Source organism: Cynocephalus volans, chromosome 14 (assembly GCF_027409185.1).
Source record: "Cynocephalus volans isolate mCynVol1 chromosome 14, mCynVol1.pri, whole genome shotgun sequence".
NCBI lineage: Eukaryota > Metazoa > Chordata > Mammalia > Dermoptera > Cynocephalidae > Cynocephalus > Cynocephalus volans.
The window spans coordinates 24,462,883-24,483,933 of record NC_084473.1 but is presented as its reverse complement, the minus strand read 5'-3'; the positions used below and the strand labels follow the sequence as shown (position 1 = coordinate 24,483,933).

The 21,051-nt window shown below is 46.2% G+C and overlaps 1 protein-coding gene across 17 annotated transcripts in view; it reads left to right on the top strand.

Moving 5' to 3' along the window:
* The window catches only part of DTNB (dystrobrevin beta), a 291,517-nt gene extending 270,911 nt beyond the window's left edge, over positions 1 to 20,606 (top strand). For 4 of the 17 annotated variants that reach the window (XM_063077628.1, XM_063077626.1, XM_063077622.1 and 1 more), the window contains 5 exons: positions 10,710 to 10,869; positions 11,712 to 11,801; positions 14,855 to 14,908; positions 18,432 to 18,467; positions 20,312 to 20,348. In XM_063077628.1, coding sequence (XP_062933698.1) covers positions 10,710 to 10,869; positions 11,712 to 11,801; positions 14,855 to 14,908; positions 18,432 to 18,436 — 309 coding nt within the window. In that variant the 3' untranslated portion in view covers positions 18,437 to 18,467; positions 20,312 to 20,348. Of the gene's footprint in view, positions 1 to 10,709; positions 10,870 to 11,711; positions 12,645 to 14,854; positions 14,909 to 18,431; positions 18,468 to 20,036; positions 20,195 to 20,311 lie in introns of those variants that run through there. The other 13 variants (XM_063077625.1, XM_063077623.1, XM_063077619.1 and 10 more) reach the window with 8 other exon arrangements.
* Positions 20,607 to 21,051: the final 445 nt, after the last annotated feature.

Genomic DNA, 21,051 nt, shown 5'->3' with positions numbered 1-21,051 from the left:
TAAGTTGCCCAAGATCACACAGCTAGTACATGGCAGAGCTGGAATCCAAACAAGGTCATCTAACTGCAAATCCTGGACTCTACCCACCATATTATGTATAACAAGGTCTTAACAAGAAGTGGAGTATCATTGTTGAATAAGGGTCTCATATCTCACCACACAAGTTTTACTTACCCATAAGTAGCATTTAAATTTGACTCACAGAATTTTAAAATATCACTGATAGGTTCCAGCTGCTTTCCTGACAATTGATTTAGCTGTCCGAATAAGTATGACATCCTCCTGAGAACCTATCCTAGTTTTTGTTTTTAATATGCAGTCTGAGTGTTAGGTATTGATTTTACAGGGATTTTTCTCTCCATGAGCCCCCTGATCATTTTGCTGAGAACTGGTTTTGAAATCCTGTAGTGAGGACTAATGGGATACCATTTTCAAATAGGGCTGTGCAAACTAGGAGAGACAATCAGGGAGAGGGTAATTCTAGTCTTGGAATTTATGAGCTCCCCTATCTAAAAGTTTGCATTTCAACTTCCTTTTGATCTATAGGTTTAAAGTGAGTTTTAATAGGTTGTTCTTTGTCCCAGAAATTTAGTACTTGTATACCTTCCTCCTTCCACTAAGAAAGATATTTAACTAGACACCTCGGCCCCCTCCCCCCTGTAAGTCTTGGAGTAAGCTTTGTCTTCTATATAATTTAATTTGAGTTGAATAGAGACAGAATCATAAAGATGGAGAACCATAACCACCTTCTTCCAATTGCCAGCACTGATCGCAAAACATCCAGCAGGCCTAGAGGAGCTGCTTCCTGCCGATTGCAGCTTACCCCACAACCTAACACAGCAGTGACAGGTTGCGTGCGAGCCCTGAGTGTACTGACGTGATGTGGGAACAAACAGCTGTCAGCCCACTGTGGAGGGACCTCATGGCAGACTTTCTGGTGGCCTCATCCTTCCAACAGACACACAATACATAAATGTATATTAACCGCGGTAAGAGAGGAGAGACATCACGGAACTCTTCAGCCTCCTCTCAGGTGTTGAGAAGCCAAGTTTATCTTTAAAAGGCTGTGCTGCACAGAAGCTTGCAGGCGGGCACCTTTGCTAGGATAGGAAAGTCTCCAGGCCATTCTTTACCTGCTCTGCACTCTCTGCCACCCAGCGGTCTCTCTCCTCTCCTCTGGCCCATTCTTCATGGTCTGCACGCTTCCATCCCCAGTCCCAACTCCCGGCAGTCTCAACTCCTGTCGTGTGAGACAGTGACTTTCACATCTTGCAGTAGGACAGACAGGGCAGCACCAGATGATTCCGTCACTTCGCCTTTCACTTCCACGTCTGATGAGACAGCCGCAGCTCCCTCGCACAGCTCGAAGTAGTATGTGCAGAGCCGTTCTTTATGCGTGCCAGTTTTCTGTACATCTGCGGTTGCCCTGCCGAAACTTCAGACTTGGACTCCTTTCTCCCAACACTGTTTTTTGTTTTTCTGAGAGGGCCTCTGAAAATCAGCAGAAAAGAGGCCAGTTTGTTTAATTTAAATACACTGCAGCACAATGAAGGAACTGTCCATAGGCCATCTGCCACCTGGCAGGTATCCCTGTGTCAGAGAGGGAAATGGAGGCTAAAGTGTCTTCCGTTCTGTTGCCATGATAACAGCTTAGCTCAGAGCTTTAGTTGGGTGTGGGTGTGTGGAGGGGGATGCAGTTATGAATGCCCCACAGAGAGCATTATCTCTCAGAAGCAGGCTTCTTGCCACAAGCCTCTCTGGCCTTGATTACCTGACTGTAATGTGTACCAAGGAGATAAAAAAATTCTTATCTGTTCCACAAGGGAAAAGAAGGGAAGGAAATGCTATTTATGGAGCTCCTACTATGTGCCAGGCACCATGCTGGGATGCCTAAACATGGCCAAGAACAATGCAGTATCATTTTCCTACTAAGGACAGTGCTGTTCTCTGTGCAGCTGGTCTCCTGGCCAGTTCCCTCTGGCACAGCGTGTGAGTCCCTATCTCTGTGCTGAGATGCAGGGCTCGTGAAGGACCACAGTGTCCTCAGGTCACCTTCTCTAGCATTCATTGTACATGTTTTGGCTCCAGTATTAGATTCGTATTCTAGATAAGCAAAGTAAGTCATAATCTGTTTATATCTCCTTCCTCACGTTCCTTACACTTACTGGAAATGAAATTGACTGTCCTATAGAAAATTGTGGTTAGCTTCAATAGTGAAAAGTCTTGAGTCATCTGTGCTCCTCTTGGCCTAGGAAACATTGTGCTATGATCCCATTATGCTTAGCTTTCTCCTAGCAGTCGAGGCAATTAGAAGATGCAGGTACCAGTCCTGGCCTTTCTACTGATTTTGTTTTGTGAACTGTGACCTCTCTAGCCCCAGTCTCCTCAAATATAAAATGAATGTTGGACCAAAGCAGGCTATTTTTCTGGGGTCATGAGATCTCTGAAATTATCAGCATAATTTCTGAACATTTTTTTGGAACATGATACATAGCTTTCTCAGGTTCTCAGTGTCTTTTGCTTACTTGAAAAGTGAACAGCCAGCAGTCTCGAAAGCTTCTCAGGTTGTAATGTTTCTCTAGCTCCACATATTCAACAGAATTGTTTCCAACTACAAGGGACCTCTGTTTCAGAGAACCTGAGTTACAGGGCATTTATTGTGTTTAGTTATTGGTTAGACACATGATTGGCCTGTGCTGTATTCAAGCCTTTGTTACAGGTTGTATTACAACAGGATTCCACTGTCCTTATTTCAGGAAATCTTAAAACACTGCGTGGCATGTTACAAAGCTTTCCTGGTTTCATCAGCTAATTGCTCCTCTCCTCGCAGCTGAAACCCAGAGACACGAGATGGTTTTATACCCATCATTGGACAGCTTACTTCTGTCCCCTTGGAGCCACCTGACAAGTTCCTGCACCTTTACAGATTTCTGTGAGATCTCGGGGTTCCCATAATCTCAAGGGGTCATCTGTGATGCCATCCAGCCTCCCACTGTGCCACTGACTCTAGATTGGTTTGCATTGAGCAGAGCGCTTGGCAGCCTCTGTGAAGCAGGCCTGCCTCTCTGAACATACAGCCGTCTGTGCTTTCGAGACAAGGTGCAGGCAGAGTGCAGTACTCCAGCCTGACTTTTAGCATGTCTGGCTGGTGCCTGTCAAGTGGGCAGAGAACACACAGACTCCAACCAGATTTACAGGTGGTTGTCAGCACGTTGAGAGCACAGCCTGCACTGCAGGCCTATCTCTAGCTACCTGCACCATGCACTCCGGTTTGTCCTCATTCAACTAGAAGGACATTATTTCAAACTCTGTCTTTCTTGCGATAGTCCCATGATGTGCGTAATAGGTTGCTCCTGGTACCTCATCAGCCTCACTTATGTGAGGGCTGGCCGGGCAGCAGTTCTGGTATTGACTTCACTCATGAGAAGGGAAGTCAGAAGTAGAATATGCCAGTATGTGGCCCTACGGTGGTGCTGAGGCCCTCAGAAGAGCACCCTTCACCAGCAGAGTGAAGCAAAGCCATGGTTACTTGGCATTTGTGAGCTGGGGTAACTTGGTGCAGATCGTAGAGCACAGAATTTTATATCTGAAAAATACCTCAGAGGTCATCTAGATTACTCTTAAAGCAAAATTCAGAAGCATATGCTACAGCGTCAAAAGAAGAAACCAGGTCTCCTGTCATCCAGTTCCATGCCCTTTTCACTGAAGCGTACTGTCACCCGAAATGCTCACTGCAGGGTGGTGGGAAGAACTAGAGTTTGATCTCAGGGCCTGAAGCGTCCCCTCTTCTTCAGAGTCATTTAATTCACAGCAGAGAAATGCCCCTAGATCTGGTAATTATTGGCAAAGTAAAGAGGTTCAGACTTTCAATGTTAGGGCCTGAGGAAATTTGCAAATTAGGAAGTTTTTTTCTTGATTATACAAGGGTACTTCAAAAAGTTCATGGAAAGATTTGTATTATCATTTACTTCTATTTTTCCATGAGCTTTTTGAAGTACCCTCATATACCCTACCTCTCTTCTCATCCACAGGCCTCTTTCCAGGGGTCTCTGACCTATCATAAGGGCCTCTGGTCCAAGTTTCTCATATCCCCAAATTCTTCCACTCTCTCCCTATCAATCAAATGTTCATATATGGGACTGACCTAATAATGTAGTTTTCAAAAATGAACCTTAGCATATGAGTTATCTATTGCTTTATAACAAATTACTCCAAAACTTAGTGGCTTAGAAGAACAAATATTTATTACCTCATAGCTTCTGTGGGCTGGGAATCCAGGAGCTGTTTTCATGGGTCCTGCAGCTTGGGGTCTCTCACAAGGCTACAGTCAACATGACATCCAAGGCTGTAGTCACCTCAAGCCTCAACAACTCACATGGTGGCAGGATTCAGTTCCTCATGGTTTGTTGGACTGAGGGCCTCAGTTCAATACTGGCTAATGGAACCGAGGACACCACCCTCTGTTCCTTGCCACAGGTCCTCTCCACAGGACAGCTCCCAAGATGGCAGCCAGCTTCATCGGAATAAGGAAGCAGGAGAGAGCAAGGTGGGGGGTGTGGGGGTGCAAGACAGAGTCATAGTCTTTTATAACCAAATCTTGGAAGTGATATCCCATTCGTCTGATTCATTAGAAGCAAGTCCCTAGGCCTAGCTCACATTCAAGGGAAGGTGATTACACAGGATGTGAATATGGGGGGAGGGTCATTTGGGCCACTTCAGAGTTCTATATACACATGTAGTTATCTAGTTAACATAGTTCACATAAAGATTTACTGATGACTCGTAGATTTATTATCCCTGGAGATTATTGCCTACTGTGGCTACTTTCCCACTTTCTATTACTAAAGAAAAGGGTTAGAAACGTGATGTGCCTTGTTGTCATGTAACAAGCATTTATCAAGCGTTTACCTGTGCTAAGCACAGCGATGCAGAAGATGAAATTTAAGATTCAAGATAGTGCTGTGACAGAAGATGTCCAGGATTCTGTGAGAGCATTAGGAAAGACCAAATCTTATCCTAGAGGAAGTGACAACAAGGCTGACATGTAAAGGACCAGTAGGAGCTAGTCATACGTGAGGGGAGTGGAGCTCCTGGCAGAGAGGACAGCAAGTGGACCCTGATGGCAGGAGCCGTTCTTTCAGTGGATCAGAAGAACTTTCCCCAGTTCTTTTGCTCTTTTATCAGAACCACCCAGTAGCAGAGTGAGTCAACGTCCCTTGCACCAATGGACACCTCATCTGAGATCAACTCCAGCCTCTAGGCTTCCTGAACCCTCAGCCTCAGGCCTGGCAAAAGCCTGTGCAGGTTGATGGGCTGTGGCTTGGGTCTCTGACTCACCCAGGATGCCAAGCTGGTATTCCTCCCCCCAAACCAGAATTCACATAGGACCCCTGCCAGCCCTATCCTAGCATGGTTTTAATCCAGTGGGATCCTGAAGCCAAGGGCTGGGGTATGAGACCCATGCAGAAAAATAATACTTTCCCAGTAGTCTTAGCTTTTCTCTTTCAACTGCTCTGAACAAAGACAACTTCTAGAGTCTGGTTTTTATCTTCCTCACAAGGCATGTGCTGGGCAGTGATCCCAGAAAGAAGGTCTGATTATTTTCAAGCTGATGGTGAGCAGTAGGTTTCACTTCCTGATCCTAGAGTTGTGGCCACATGTGGCTGTACACCCCGTGCATCCCTCTCGTCTCATCCCCCATCATTGTTTTCATATTAAAATATTTGCAAAAGTTCAGTATCATGTTCTTAGAAGGCATTATATATGTTCATCTCAGGTCTTATGACCCTGACATTCAGTCCCCAGGCAGCAGTGCCTGGCCCAGGTCATGGGGAGGGAGATTTATGAGGAACTCCCCATGTGTTTAACGCTGGGTTGGCCTTCTGAGGGGACGAAAGATAACTGTCATACAGTGAAGTTAATTTGAATTTTACCCGCCTTTTTTTTTTTTTTTTCCTTTAACTGGGTTAAATTTTCATCTTGAGTTCTCACTCTGTCTGAGCTGGACACTTAATCTAGGCATTTCCAGGCAAACTCTGAAGCCAGTCGCTTGGAGATTATTATCCCTCTTCCTGCATCCTGAGATTGATGCTGCACCTCAGGAGCTTATGCTGTGGTACTGTGGCCTCAGTGGAGGAATGTCTGCATCTCCAACTTGATCCGTGCTGACACCTGGACCATGGGTGGTTGTGGGCAGGCCTGGTTCTTGAAGGCAGTACTCTCTGCTCCGTGGCTGTGGCATGTGAATCCACATGCTCCCCCAGCTCCCAAAGTCCATGCATGATCCCATCGAGACTCTAACCACTCTCTGAGACTGAGAGACCACGAGGCTCATGGCCTCTCAGTCACCTCTGTACCACTCTCAGCATATGAGAACACCATAGGCTGCTGGGGTACATGGGGTCTTTCCTTGAGTCTGCCCAGGCAACCATCTCAGAGGCCCAGGAAAGGCCCTGGGCTCTGCCAATATCCACCAATTCTGTGATCTCCCGCATCCCAAACTGTGCCACCTCACTGGATTTTCCTGCAAGGCCAGAGCACTGTGTTGGACTCTCTTGCTTTCTCTGCAGATTCTCGCACCTCTCTTCCCAGCTTCCTTGTCCAGTTTGGATTGGGGCTGAAACTGCTAGGTCTGGCTGCTTGTGTGCAATTTCTAGCTCTCTATCTTACACCTGGAAGGCAGCATCTTTAAATCTTAAAAGTCATGAATTTTATCCATTACCATTTGCCCTCTCTTCCATAAAAATGTCTGGGAAGTGGTGGTGATTATAGGATAGAAGGCAGAGGGGGTCCCCAAAATACAATAATTAATACATGATGATAATATCTGGCCAAAACAGGGTTCATGATATGTTTATAAATAACTGGGAAGAAAAGATCTATACTCTGAAAAAGTAAATATAATAAAATGTTTTATAACCACTAACAAAAACAAGAGAATATTTCACAGGATAGAATATATTTAATTGTCAATGGAAAATTATTATAAAAGTTACGCAATAGTAAAAATACTTTATGTAACAAAAAGAGATTCCTTAGTATGCCGTAGTATGGACATACTACATTTCGTTAATTCATTCACCAGTCATTGGACTTTTGGGTTGTTTCCACTTTTTGGCTGTTAAACTGTTGCTAATGAACATGTGTGTACAAGTTTTGGGTGGACATATATTTTCATTTCTCTTGGCTGTATACTCAGGAGTGGAATTTGCTGTGTCACATGGTCAGTTTAATGTTTTAAGAAACTGCCAAACTATTTTCCAAAATGGTTGTAACTTTTACAGTCTCATCAACAATGTGCAAGAGTTTGTTTCCCCACATCCTTGTCAGTCTTTTTGATTGTAGCTATTTCTGTGGGTGTCGAATGGTATTACATTGTGCTTTCAATTTCCATTTCCCTAATGACTACTCATACTGAGAATTTTTCATGTGACTATTAGCCTATTTGTCCATCTTCTTTGGTGAAATGTCTATTCAAATCTGAGCCCACTTTGTAATCAGGTTGTTTGTCTTATTATTGAGTTGTAAGAGTACTTTATATTTTCTGGACGTAAGTTCTTTATCAGATAAAATTTGCCAATGTTTTTTCCCAGTCTGTGGCTTACCTCTTCATTTTTCTTAACAGTGTCTTTTTTTATAATAGTTTTATTGGGATATAACTCACATACCATACAATTTACTATTTTAAAGCCTAAAATTCAATAGTTTTAATATATTCACAGAGTTGTGCATCCATATCACAATCAATTTTAGAACACTTCATCACCCCGAAAAGAAACCCCATACCCATTAGCAGTCACCTCTCATCCTTCCCAATGCCCCCTTCCCCAGCCCCAAACAACCACTAAGCTACTTTCTGTCTCTATGGATTCGCCTATTCTGGACATTTCATATCAATGGAATCATACAATATGTGGTCATTTGTGACTGGCTGCTTTCACTTAGCAAAATGATTTCAAGGTTCATCCATGTTGAAGTATGTGTCTGTACTTTTTCTTTCTTTTTTTTTTTTAAAGATGACCGGTAAGGGGATCTTAACCCTTGGCTTGGGGTTGTCAGCACCACGCTCAGCCAGTGAGCGAACCGGCCATCCCTATATAGGATCCGAACCCATAGCCTTAGTGTTATTAGCACTTCACTCTCCTGAGTGAGCCATGGGCCGGCCTGGTACTTTATTTCTTTTTATTGCCAAATAATATTCTATTGTGTGAATATACCACATTTTATTTAAATCATTCATCAGTTGATGGACATGTGAGTTGTTTCTACTTTTTGGCTATGTTCAGTAATGCTGCTGTGAACATTTGGGTACAGATTTTTGTCTGGATATGTTTCCATTTCTCTTGAGCATATACCCAGGAGTGGAATTGCCAGGTCATATGGTACTCACTGCTTAACCTTTTGAGGAACTGCCAGACTGTTTTCCATAGCAGCTGCACTATTTTACATTTCTGCCAGCAGTGTATGAGAGTTCCAGTTTCTCCACATCCTTGCCAATACTTGTTATTACCTGTCTTTTTTATTATAGTCATCCTAACGGGTACAAAGTGGTGTCTGTTTGTGGTTTTAATATGCATTTCCCTAATTTCTAATAATGTTGAGCATCTTTTCATGTGCTTGTTGAACATTTACATATCTTCTTTGGAGAAATGTCTATTTCAGATCCTTTGCCCATTTTTAAACTAGGTTATTTGTCCTTTAATTATTGAGTTGTAAACATTATTATATATTCTACATATAGGTGGTCCCTTATTAGATATATAATTTGCAAAAATTTCATCCCCCTCTGTGGGTTGTCTTTTCACTTTCTGGATGGTGTTCTTTGAAGCATGAAAGTTTTTAATTTTGATGATTTTCAATTTATCTAGTTTTTCTTTTGTAGCTTGTGCTTTCAGTGTTATATCTAAAAATTACTCCCTAGTTCAAGATCATAAAGCTTTCCCCTTATGTATAGTTTTGGCTCTTATGTTTATGCTGTTGATCCATGTTGAGTTGATTTGTCCATATGGTGTTTAACGATGTTTTTTGAAGAGCAAAAGTTTTTAATTTTGATAAAAGCCAGTTTATCAATTTTTTCCTTTAGATATCGTGGTTTTGGTATCAAATCTAAGAAATCTTTGCCTAACCCAAGGTCACAATATTTTTCTTATGTTTTCTTTAAGAAGTTTTATAGTTTTAGCTCTTATAGTTACTATGGTTCACTTTGAGTTAGTTTTTGTGTCTATGATGTTAGGTAAGGGTCTAAGTTCATATTTGTTTGAATCATGGAAAGATAATTATGTTAAGTGATAAAAGCAAACTGCAAAATGATACGTGGAGTACAATACCATTCATGCAAAATTTAAAAGCAAGAAATATCATATATTATTCAGTTACATATGGACACATAAGTAAAAAGTTTCACACCAAAATCTTTGATAATGGTTGCTTCTGAAGGGATAAGAAGAAGGAAGTGGGACTGGAAAGAATTGGTGTCAAAGGGGGTCTTCAGATTTACCTGCAATATTTTTAGGTTGAAACAGATTTGACACAATATTAACAAATATCAATATGGGGTCATTTATTGTGTTATAATTTTTATTTTCTGTATTTTAAAAATTTTCTCAAATTAAAACACACACACACACACACACAAATGACTCAAAGTAAGAACCGTAGAGAACAAGCCAGTGCTGTTTACGTTCAGCGCCCACATGCCTGAAGCACTGAGGTGAGGCACTGTGCCTACGGCCTGTCTGCCTGTTTGGGCAGATTCTGTTTGTGTGTGGGGTTTCTGAGCTAGATCCCCAGAAGGATAATTATCCTCATTTGAACTCATTCTCACACTTTGGCTTATGTTTTCCCAGTTTTGCTTGCACAGAAAACCCCAGTCTGTCTGCCACACTCAGCTCCCCTCGCTCTGAAGGGCAGCAGAGCACTGCCTTTGACTAGCTGTCCTCTTTGTTTGTTTTATCCAGTGCTCCAAGCTTTCTCTAAAACTGTTCCAGGGCTTGCGCAAGGGAAGTTCCGTTTCTACTTAACACATGTCCGTTCTCACTAGTCCCTGTGGGGTGGCCCACGAGAGACCTCCCTGTGCCCCGCTCCTGGGATGCAGCCTGTGGCTGAGCTGCTGTCATGCAGCCCAGGAGCTGCACTGTATGGTGTGGGGGTGCAGAGCTCGGCCACTGCCCTTGTAGTCCAGGGTTCTTCCAGCGTCTCCCACTGGTGAGCTGTGTAGCCTGACACAACACTTGGTCTTTTCATCCCTGTTTTTCTTCTCTATAATGGCCATGAAAATATATGCCCTTTCTACCCCTGGGTTGCAGGGGATCAAATATGGTACATGAATGTGTCTGCGAATGAATGATGGCCATGCGTGATTTCTCCGTTGTGTGAGCCACCCCTCCTGGATCCTCAGGCCAGCTGCTCTGCGCAGTCTTTCTGCCTGAAAGTCCTACCTCTCTGTGCTAGCCTCTTCTCTCCCTCCCAGTCTTAGTCTCTTCTTATTGGGTTTTCTCCCTTCCTCCTGCCCCCTTTCCTTCTTCCTTTTCTTCCTCTCTCCAGTCCTAGAGGCAGCCTGACTCCTTCCTTTCAAATACAGTCGATCAGGCATCACTGGTCTGAATGAAGCCTGCTAGCTGGCTCAGGTGGACAGAGGAAAAGGACTTTCCTCCTTCCTCAGAGAGGTTGGACACCTGTGATAACGTGCTTTATCTCTTTGGTCCTCTCAGGCCCAGGCCACAGGGTCGCCACACACGTCGCCCACTCATGGCAGTGGCCGGCCGATGCCCATGCCAGTCCGCTCCACGTCTGCTGGCTCCACGCCCACCCACTGTCCACAGGACTCGCTGAGCGGGGTAGGGGGTGACATGCAGGAGGCCTTTGCCCAAGGTGAGTGCCTGGAGCGGAGTATGATGGGGAGCTGAAGGGGTTTGGAAACATGTACAGGAGTCCTGCTGAGATTTTTCCAGTTTCTTTTCTTTTTGGCTCTTAGCTTTCAATGATCAGATATTCACAGACAGAATGAATAAGTGAAGCCCTGGCCCCTTCTCATTCCATGGGCTGGTCTTCAGTGGGAGGTCTGCAGGCTTCACGTGTGTGTGAAGAACAGGCTTCCTGGGCTTTTGTGTTGTTTTTCCTGAGTTATGGGCAGTGCCTTGTCCTTTGGGCTTTGCATCTTTTATGGAAATTGGATGGAATAATTCCCAAAGTCATATACTTAGTCTAGAAGGTCTTCAGAGCAAGCAAAAGAAGGAAGAGTAGTGCTCTAAGTAGGACCTTGCTGAAGACACAGGAAGTGTGGATTTGCCACAGTCAACCGAGGAACTAGCGACCAGCAGCGTTAAGTCGCTGAGGGGGAAGACAAAGGGGTTAGTTTTGCTGTGGCTGGGGACTAGGTGGGTGCTGGAGAGTGAAGTCCCACCTGAGGCTGAAAGACACCGTGGGGTAGCACTTGTCCTGGCACCCAGCTCTTTTTATTGCTTGGTGGCTGTGACACGTGGAATTTGCAGGATCCTCTGCTCTTCTGCTAGAGAAGGCAGCAGGGGTGAAAAGAGTGGATTTGGTACCTCATGCTCCTGAGGTGCCTGGGAGCAGGTGGCGCTACTGAGGCCCATCCCCCCTTAGGTGTTCTGCACCTGTGTCCCAGGGCCTGGCAGAGCTCAGGTGTTACTCGTCGTCTCTTCTTCATGCCCACCCAGCCTGGCATTGCCATCTGCTCTGACTCTCCTCAGGTGCGAGGAGAAACCTCCGCAATGACCTGCTGGTGGCTGCTGACTCCATCACCAACACCATGTCATCCCTGGTGAAGGAGCTCCATTCAGGTGAAGCCAGAGCTCCCACCCAGCTCATATGCTCCCCTCCATACCCACGCCCCCTCACCCCCTCACCAGCACGGGTAGAAGCTCGCCCCCAGCCCACCACTCAGTTCATTTTTGCCTTCTAGGAACACTGGATTCTTCTCCCAGAGAGGCTCTGTCCCACGTGTGACCTCATAGAGACAATTACACATTTAGGTTTACCTGAAGACTACGTCTTGTGAAGCAAACACAGTTCTGAATTTGAAGAAATTCCAGTCTCTGAGTACAGTTAGGCCCTTCCTCACCTGTCTTCCATCCGTGCCTCGTCCACAGCTGCTCTTTCCCTAGGCCTGACCAACCATCTCATTCTGATGCTTTCCTGGATGTGGAACCGAATCAGCCACAAAAGCTTCTGGACTTTCTCCCAGCTGCCTTTCTGCTCTCTCCTGTTTGATTTGGTTTTGAAACCCTATTCCCTCCTTTTGTCCATGACTAGGCTCTGATTGCACTTGAAGTTCATGACCTGAGTCTGTTGCTGCCTTCGCTGCTCATGTTCTGTCTTATCTACAACTTCTTTCTCAGTCTCTCCATCGCTGAACTACTCCAGTGACTTCCCAGAGACCTCTACCTCATGGCATCGTCTCCTTACATAAAACCCAGGGAAAAGAGATAAAATAAAAGGCCATTCACATATCATCATATCTCCAAGAATCCCCAAGACTGTTACATAGCTGCCTGGTATTTACTAATTGTTTTACAGTAGTGGGATTTCCATGTTATATATTAAATAAATGGGTTTCCTTCCTAAGTGCTGTAGGTCAGTCATACCGATGGCTCTCTTCTGTTTCTTTTCACTTAATGTAGTGCTTTTAAATACCTTGAAGTAGCTTAATAGGATTGTTAAATAAAAATATAAAGCGGTTTTTCCATGAACTATTCAAACAGTCTTAGGGAAGGCAAGCCCTGGGTATTTTTTCAGACCTTTGAGGGGAAAGCATACACCTTTCAGGTTGTCATGGGACCAGACCAAGGTCTAGCCCACAGTTGTGCTCACAAGTGTGCCTGTTTTCATTTACAAGAGGACAAGTGTGTGTGTGGCCTAGGTTGGTTTTTCCAGTTCAGTTAAGGTTCGATGCTGATTCTCTTGTGCAGGGAGCTCTTTGGTGCCACTCTCTCCATTCTGGTCCTGTTTCTCAACTCCCGTCAGAAGTACTGGCCCCCTGCACACACACATAAACAGAAGAGGTGACAGCCTTGGGGACGACTTCACAGATGAGTAGAAGGTCCCTTCCTGAGTATAACCCCCCCCCCATGCCAGAAATCCCACTTTTAGAGGGAATTTCTTAGGGGATTTCAGGCCATGGGAATTAACTACGCTTGTGCCTTGTGGCCTTTTTCTGTAGTTTATGCAAAATAAGTGGCTCATGAGCTCATCACCCTAAGGTGAGAAGTAATTGGACTTCATTAAACATAAAGCACAGAGACCAAATAGCTTCACAAAAATTTAAAGTTTATAGGGATACTCAGCAGTCTCTCATAGTAGGAAAGGACGGTTTTAACAAAATTATGTAATTTGGAGATCCCTTTGTCCACTCCCCTCACTTCAAAAATGCAGAGAGTGATTATCAGAAAAGTGATTTGCCTGAAGTCGTGCAACTTGAAAAGGCAGAGCTGGACCTGGAACTTAGGCCTTCTGAACATTAAGCCAATGCCCTTACCCCACCCAGGATGGGACATCTACCCAGGGTCCCACGAGGGCCCCTTTCCCTGATGCTCTCCTCTCCCAAGCACTGAAGCCTACAGGGAGACATGGACTACATCCACATGTGACACAGTATCCCTATAAATGCAGGAAAAACTCTCCCTTTACTTGCGGGGGTGCCAGCTTCTCAGTGAATGGCCATCACCAACACATTTTTACTACCTCTTTGATAGTGGTTTCACAGGTTTTTGTTAGAATGAGAGTAGATATTCAGATTATCTTTACATATATTCTATATAGTGTGCACATACCATATATATCCCTCGCTTGTCCTCTTCATCTTAAAAAAGATATTTTCACAAATAACGGAATCCTAGAATTGGAAAGGGTCTCAGACATCATTTAACCAACCTTGTCACCCACTATAAAAATCCTCTGTTTGACTGTTTCCAGTGAACTCACTCATGATCAGCTCTAAACACTGAAAAATTCTTCCTGATTGGGGAGCCAAAATCTGCCTTTCTGTAACTGACTTATCCTTGTTTCTCACTCTAAAGCTACCAGAATAACTATAGTCCCTTCTCTGCAGGTTAGCCATTCAAGTGTTTAATGGCAGATAGCACAGCTTTTCCTGCATCTTCTATTTTTTAGGCCGCTGTTCCCAATTCCTTCATGCATTCTGAATGTGACATGACTTTCACTTTACCATCCTGCTTGACCACACCAGGATGCGGCCCAATTTTCCAAGGCCCCAATTCAGAGTGAGCACCCAAGGCTGAACACACTACCCTACATCACAGGAGATCTTACCTCTGCAGAGCACAAGGCATCCGTGACCTCCCTTGAGTAGGCCCCAGGAAAATCATCCTTCAATGGCATTAGCTGTTTTCTACACAGCTTGGTCTGTGGTCCTTTTAAGTTTGTTGTTTGGTTTTTGGTTGTTTTTACAGAAACGAGTGTTAATCTAGACAGTCCCCCAACCATGTACTTTTATGGCTGCTTTCTTGAACCTGAATGCAAGACATGTCCCTGGTGGATGTCATCACTTTAGAGAAAACAGTCATAGAGATGGGGCAGGCACCCCCACAGCCCCAACCCCATCACCACGGAAGCCAGTGGAAGAGCCAGCAGGAGGGTGGGTGACATTAGACTGCCCTGTTTCTTACGGGCTCAGGGCTTACAGACTCTGTTAAACAGTGCTGGCGTGTGGACCACACAAGGTGCAGGCTAGGTGAGTTTAGGCACTCTTGGAGGCCTGCAGCGTGAGACTTTAGCTAGGGTTTCACCCCAAGCCTAAGAAGTTACTGTGTTCACCCTCATTCTATGCTTGTACTGTGCTGAAGGGTCACTGGCCTCCTTGGACTTGTTTTCACAGCAGAGGAAGGTGCAGAGGAGGAAGAAGAGAAGATGCAGAATGGGAAAGACAGAGGTAAAGGCAGCTCGACAGGACCCCTTGTTTGAATGGGACCCAGAGCAGTGCAGCCCATGGAGGGAATTATCCTGCCCCCTTTGTTTCTGCCTGCCTTCCTGCTGCTGCCTTTCCCAGAGCCAGATCCCCACTGTTCCTTCTACCCACCTTTCCCATTGGACAGTCAGGTTTGCCCTACAGGTGGTAATGTCAGTCAGTCAACAAAGGCTTCCTGATTTCTTGATACTGTGATAGATGCTTGGGATACAGGAAGCAGGTACAAGTAAAACATAAAACATGACCCCTTGCCTCAAGGCGTTTATAATCTTATTAGGAAAGCAAGACTAAGATATGCAGAGTAAATAGGAAAAAATTAAATGAAATGGCAGAAAAAGTTAATCATAAAACTTTGAGCATATAATTGTAAGTACAATAAGAGTTTCTGAAAAGAAAGAGATGATCGTGGGCTGGAATAACCAAATGATTTTGTGGTTTTGTGGGAAAATAAAAGAAAATAAGTTGTCAGCAAAGGACAGTAATGCCTTTCTGGTTGTATTACATATAAACCTATTTAATACTTGTTATGTAGAAGAGCTATGCTAAATGATTTTTGTGTGTTATCTCACTTAATCATTAACAGCACTGTGAGATATATAGTAATATCCCCATTTCACCAATGAGGAAACAGGTTCAGACAGATTCCATTCATGTAGCTACTAAATGGCAAAGACTGGGTTTGAATTGGGTCTTGCTGACTCTAAACTGCATGCTCTTAATCTTCATCCTTCTATGTTATAGTGAACAAATAACAAAATTCTCTTTGGATATTTGATAGTTAGCTGTTACTTCTGTCGTATATTAATGTGTCTGTTGCTGGATTCTTCTAAAATGTAAGCTCCCAAAGGCAGAGATTTTGGTCTGTTTTGTTCATGTTGTATTCCCAGTGCCTAGAACAGTGCCTGGCACTTAGTAGGGTGTCATTAAATGAACAAATCTAAGGAAATAAGGTTATGTGATAGAGTCCCTTATCAGAGGAGAGAAATGGAGTAGTCGGTCACCCTCAGGAGGAGAAGGTAGGAAAGATGAGGAGGAGCCGACACTAGCCCTCACAGGTGCCTACTGAATACTGAGCACGTAACACACCCTTCTCACTTGATTCCACAGCCTCGTGAGGGAGGAATTCTAGACAAGACTCAGGGGTGAATAACGTGACCCGTACTAAATGGCAGAGGCAGGATCCAGCCCAAGCATCTCTAACTCCAACCCCTATGCTTTAGTCTGAGCAGAACTAGTAGACTAAGTGAAGTGGGAAAGTCTTAAGGAAAGGTAGAAAGAAGCCAAGCGAGAGATCTAGGTAAGGAAACTGTGAAGGGAAGGGAAAGCCCCTTGGGATGGTGGGGCTGGAGTGTGGTTTGCCCATAGGGACTAGTGTTGAGAAGAGAGGCAGGTCTCTCGAGTCTCAGGGGGCAAGGAACTTGTCAGCAAGGGCACTGACATGGCTGAGGACAGAACTGGGAGAAGAGAAACGTGCTGCAGGTGCTGAAATCATCTAGTGAGTCAGAGCGAGGCCTGGGAAAAAGTGGACAATAGCCATGATGAAGTGATGAGGACATGTTCGGCATGGACGTCCAAAGGTCAGAAGTAGAGAGCAGCAGTGTCTCAAACATCCAGAGATGCCACACAGAGAAGACAGGCTTTCCTGTGCAGATAGTAAAGAAGGCAGGAGCATTGTAGGGCAAGAGGTGAAGAGGAGATAGAGATAAATGTACACTTACATAAACACATGCTCCAAACACATGCACACACGCATGCGCATGCACACAGTCCAACCAAATCCCAGCGTTCATGTGGAATGTTCTTGGCTGAAGACATAACAGTTGCTTCTTTGGCCTCTCTTCCCATAAACCCTCCCTTCCCCAGTAGCTTTTCGCATGCCTCTCCTAAGGCTCCCTCCACTCCCCCAAAGCAAACCTAGGACTCTGCCCCAACCACACAAGCTTTGACCTGGCCATGAACTCTGCCCTTAGTCCTGGCTCAAGTCTGAATGTGGGCCATGTCTCACAGGTGAGTTGGGGGTGGTTTCCCTTGCCTGGTACGTTGTGGCCTCAGAGGCTCTCTGTCTTTGCACCTGAGTTGCCCTGTCAGCAGCTCTTCTTTCTATGCCTCTTGTTCTTAGTATTTCCTTTCTCTTTCAATGCATATTCTAGAGTTTCTGTATGTCTATATGAAATCTTTTTGTGAGAATGCCTGAATTTTTATTTCTGTGGTTTTTAGGTGTCATCCCTGAGGGCAAGAATGTTAAGAGCTGGGGTGAGGGATGGGTAGAGTTTTAAAAAAATGTTTGACTCTCAACATCGTATAGGTCCTGGGATATATACCTGTAGCTATGGTGCATCTCTTATGTGGGTGTCATTATAAGATCAAGTGTTTTTCTGGGTGGACCTTCTGATTCTCTGCCATGACCTGACATGAGATTTTGCTGCAGACTGACCTTGCCCTGACTATAGTCACCTGGGCATTAGAGATCAATACTATCAGCCATAGACAGAGAGAGAATATCTGCTGCTTTGGGGTTGCAATCACCCTGACTTAATATAAACACAACTTGGTCAGTACCCTGTCAGGCAAACATATTCTACTCAATGTAGAAACTCTGGGAGCCAAGAATGCATATTCCAGAGTTTGAGGGAAGAATTCTAGACAAGGTCTAGAATTGAAGAATTCAGACCAAGCCAGATATCCCAACCATATTCACCCCTCCCTCGTGCCTCTCCCTGTTCTACCCTGGCTCTCTGTCTGGCTGCATCCTGTGGAACACTTGTCCACTGGGGTACCTTCCTACTTTCCCTCCCCTCACCCCTTACCCTGAGTGTAACCAAGACTATGTAGATGAAGCATAGACGAACAGAACTTCCCCCATATTGTCCCAGAGCCCTAAATTCATCTTGGCTACCACAGAGCCTCCCTTTATGCTCCTGTGTCCTTCAGAATCTCCTTTCCCAGAGCCTGTCATCCCCAGTGTTGGGGGCTGTAGATCCAGTTTGCACTTAAGGAACCCTGGTGCATGTCTGGACAGCCGTGGCCTCTGAGGAATGGACACAGGCTCTTGAGAGTGTGGGCAGTGTTGGAGATTCCAGGGTGAGCAAGAGCATTCCAAAGCAGATGCATCTGCACGAAGGAAGTATTGCCCTAACCAAAGTGTCATTCATCTTCACCTTCCTCACTTTCAGATGGGCTTTGCCCCTCCTGATGCAGCTGCTCTCTAGATTTAAGGTGGCTTTGTTTCCATTTTATGTTATTTTCCTTCTCTTGAGAAGCACCGGCCTCCGTGGCTGTTTTGTGTTAGTTGCTGGTAGCAGATAGTAAGACCCTACCCCGTCATCATATCTGGTTGGGGAAAGTCGACATGCAGGTAACAAAGGGCAGAGGCAAGTCCAGAAGCCCCTGGGGTGGGCGGGTCAGGAAAGCTCCCTCGGCGGAGGTCTGGGGGTGAGAAGACCTTGGGTGTGACGTCGGTGTGTTATTTCTGCCCGTGTTGCCACAGGTTAAGCGAAGGAGCCTGAACAAAGAGGAAGCTCAGGTGAGTACAGTGTGCCCTCTTCCTTCTTATCTTCATTTCCCCTCCCCTTTCTTCAGTCACATGTCCCAAGCCTGAGCAGTCCTAACAGGTGGGGATACAATTAGGATTTTCTTGAAAGAGCCCAATTGTACCTTCCCTCTGGCCCCTGCTCCGCCAGGGTGCCCCCTTTGTCCTGTTTCCAGGCCGTGGCCTGTCTGGCACTGTGCTGTCCATGGGCCTGGTCCTCAGGCATGGCCTGGTGTCAACTGTTTGGGGATGGCATTGGCAGACCCCACACTGCTGGCTGAAACAGGCTCTAGGGAAGCAGGCGGCAGAGGGCCTGCTAAGAGTGGTCACCTCCCTGGGCTGCCCCTTTCCCACAGCCAGCACGCCCCTGGAGTTCTGTCACCCAGCACTGCCATAGTCCCTGACCCACAGACACATATTTGAGTCATGCAGGACCACACTGACTACAAAGCAGACCAAGCCGTTTCCCATAGTCTGGCCAAGCTGCACTGTCTCACTTCCTAAATGAACACATGAGTAAAAGTACAGGTGTCCCCACAGGCAAATGCCCGTTGCCTTTAGGAATTAGTCTTTCCCATTTTTCCATCTCAAGACTTTAGCTCTATCTAGTCCCAGCTCCAACATATTGCACCTTCTGGATATGCTCACTAAAAGGAGGGGACAAGAGTACTTGGACAGTCAAGCCATTCAGGAGAAGAGTTTCTTCATGTACACATTCCTCTGGTGCAGCCCTGAGACTTCATTTTAAAACCGTTTCTTCCCTCCCCTCCCCACTTCTTATTTTTAAAAACTAGCCATCTTCTTCAGTTACAGATCTTCAGGGTAGAAAAGCCAGGGCCACAGCCCCATGATCCAGAAAGGGAACTTTTTCAGACCCTTCCAAGTAGGGTCATCCTGGCACAGCCTCCAGGTCCTTTCCCGGCCCTCTGCCTCCCAACTGTGCAGGCCCTTGAAGGGGTCTGCTTGCTGTCACCCTGGCACCTCCCAGCAGCCTGACTCAGGGACGTGTAAGCTGCGGACACACAGCACCCATGAAACACACTCTGTCTCGCTGCCCTGGAAGTCAGAGAGAGAGCCTCAGGGGCTTGGGGAGACTTCTCCCTAAACTCCCTGTGCACATTCAGGCAAAGCCCTTCCCAACAGCAAGCTTAGGCTGCTGCAGCCAACTGGGGAAATCAGGAACTGACTCGCCCTGCAGGAGCCTGCCAAAGCCCCTCTCACCCCAGGGCGAGAGGAACTGGGGTGGAAGGGAAGGTATGTTAGAGCCATCTGGCCACCCCCTCTTGGTACATAGGAGGAAACTAAGGCCCAATATGTGGGAGCTTGGTGCCAGAACTGGAATCAGAGCTGGGTCTTCTGCCTCCTAATCCCCTTGTCTTTGACCCACATCAGGAGTTATGGGAAACTCACCAGCAGTAAAGAGTCAAATGCAAAGCATCAAAACACAGGTGCCTCATTTTCATGGCTTCTCTGGTTCTGCTCTCTGCTGGCCTGAGGCTGAGGCTTCCCTCCTTTCCTTTCAGTATTCATAGGCATCCTCTGTGCCCTTTCTCTTGGCCACAGTTCTTCCTGAGAAACCACCATATTCCAAATCTTGCACTGTGAACCCAGTTCTTTATTCCTTGGAAACATTTCCTGACCCTATGACCTAAGCAATGACTGCAGAAGACCCCAGATACCACCGGAAAAGAGGAGACACCCTTCACCCCCAACGCTTGAAGGTGCCGAGCACCCTGTAGCCCCCTCCCTGCAGATCTCCTGTTCACAGCAGATGTTAGCAGCGTCTGCTCTGAGCCCTCCGCGGTGCCCGTGACTAACGGTGAGTCTGTCTCGCACAGGCACAGAGGCCGCGGAGCGAGCTGGCACCGACATGAGGAAGGCAAGGCCTTCCCCTAGAGGCACATTCCTGTCCGTCTTTCTGCTGCACACCTGGGCCAGGCTTGCAGGCTGCCAGACGTCACTCCACCTGCCAGGGCACCAGAGCCGTGGGAAGCAGGGGACTGCGGAGCAGCTGGTGGGCATTCCCTGCACAGCCCTGCATGTACCAGCCTCTTCATTACTCCTCTCGGGGCACAGGCTCATCCCTGCAGCAGGAACTTACCTGGAGGTTGAAAAGAGAAAGCACTAAGCTCATGTGTGTGTGACCTGATGCATCTCTTTCTAGCGTCTGGCTAGCACGTGGGGTGCTCTCTGGCATGGGGTTGCAAGTTTCCTCCTTACCTTTGACCTTTAGAAACCAACAGGTTTTCTTGTCTATCTTGCAAAGAAAGCTTCAGGCCTTGCTCTGTTCTGTAGACATTCACACCCTGGCCACAGTGCTAAAAATAGCCTCCTTCCTTTTGCTCACACTGGTTCGGCTTCCGCCGGCCCGCCCCGAGTGCTGAGCGGCTCTGAGGCCGGCAGGGGGCGGGGAAGGTTCCTCCCCCGCGGCCCGGGCGTCTGTGCCGCGAGCGGGGCCGCCAGGGGGCGCGCTGCCCGGGCGCGGGTGTCGCAGCCTCCCCTAGGGGTGCCGATCGGCTCGCGCGCATGTGATCGTCAAGCCCAAGTCCCGGTGATTTTCATTTTTTTCTCTGGGCTC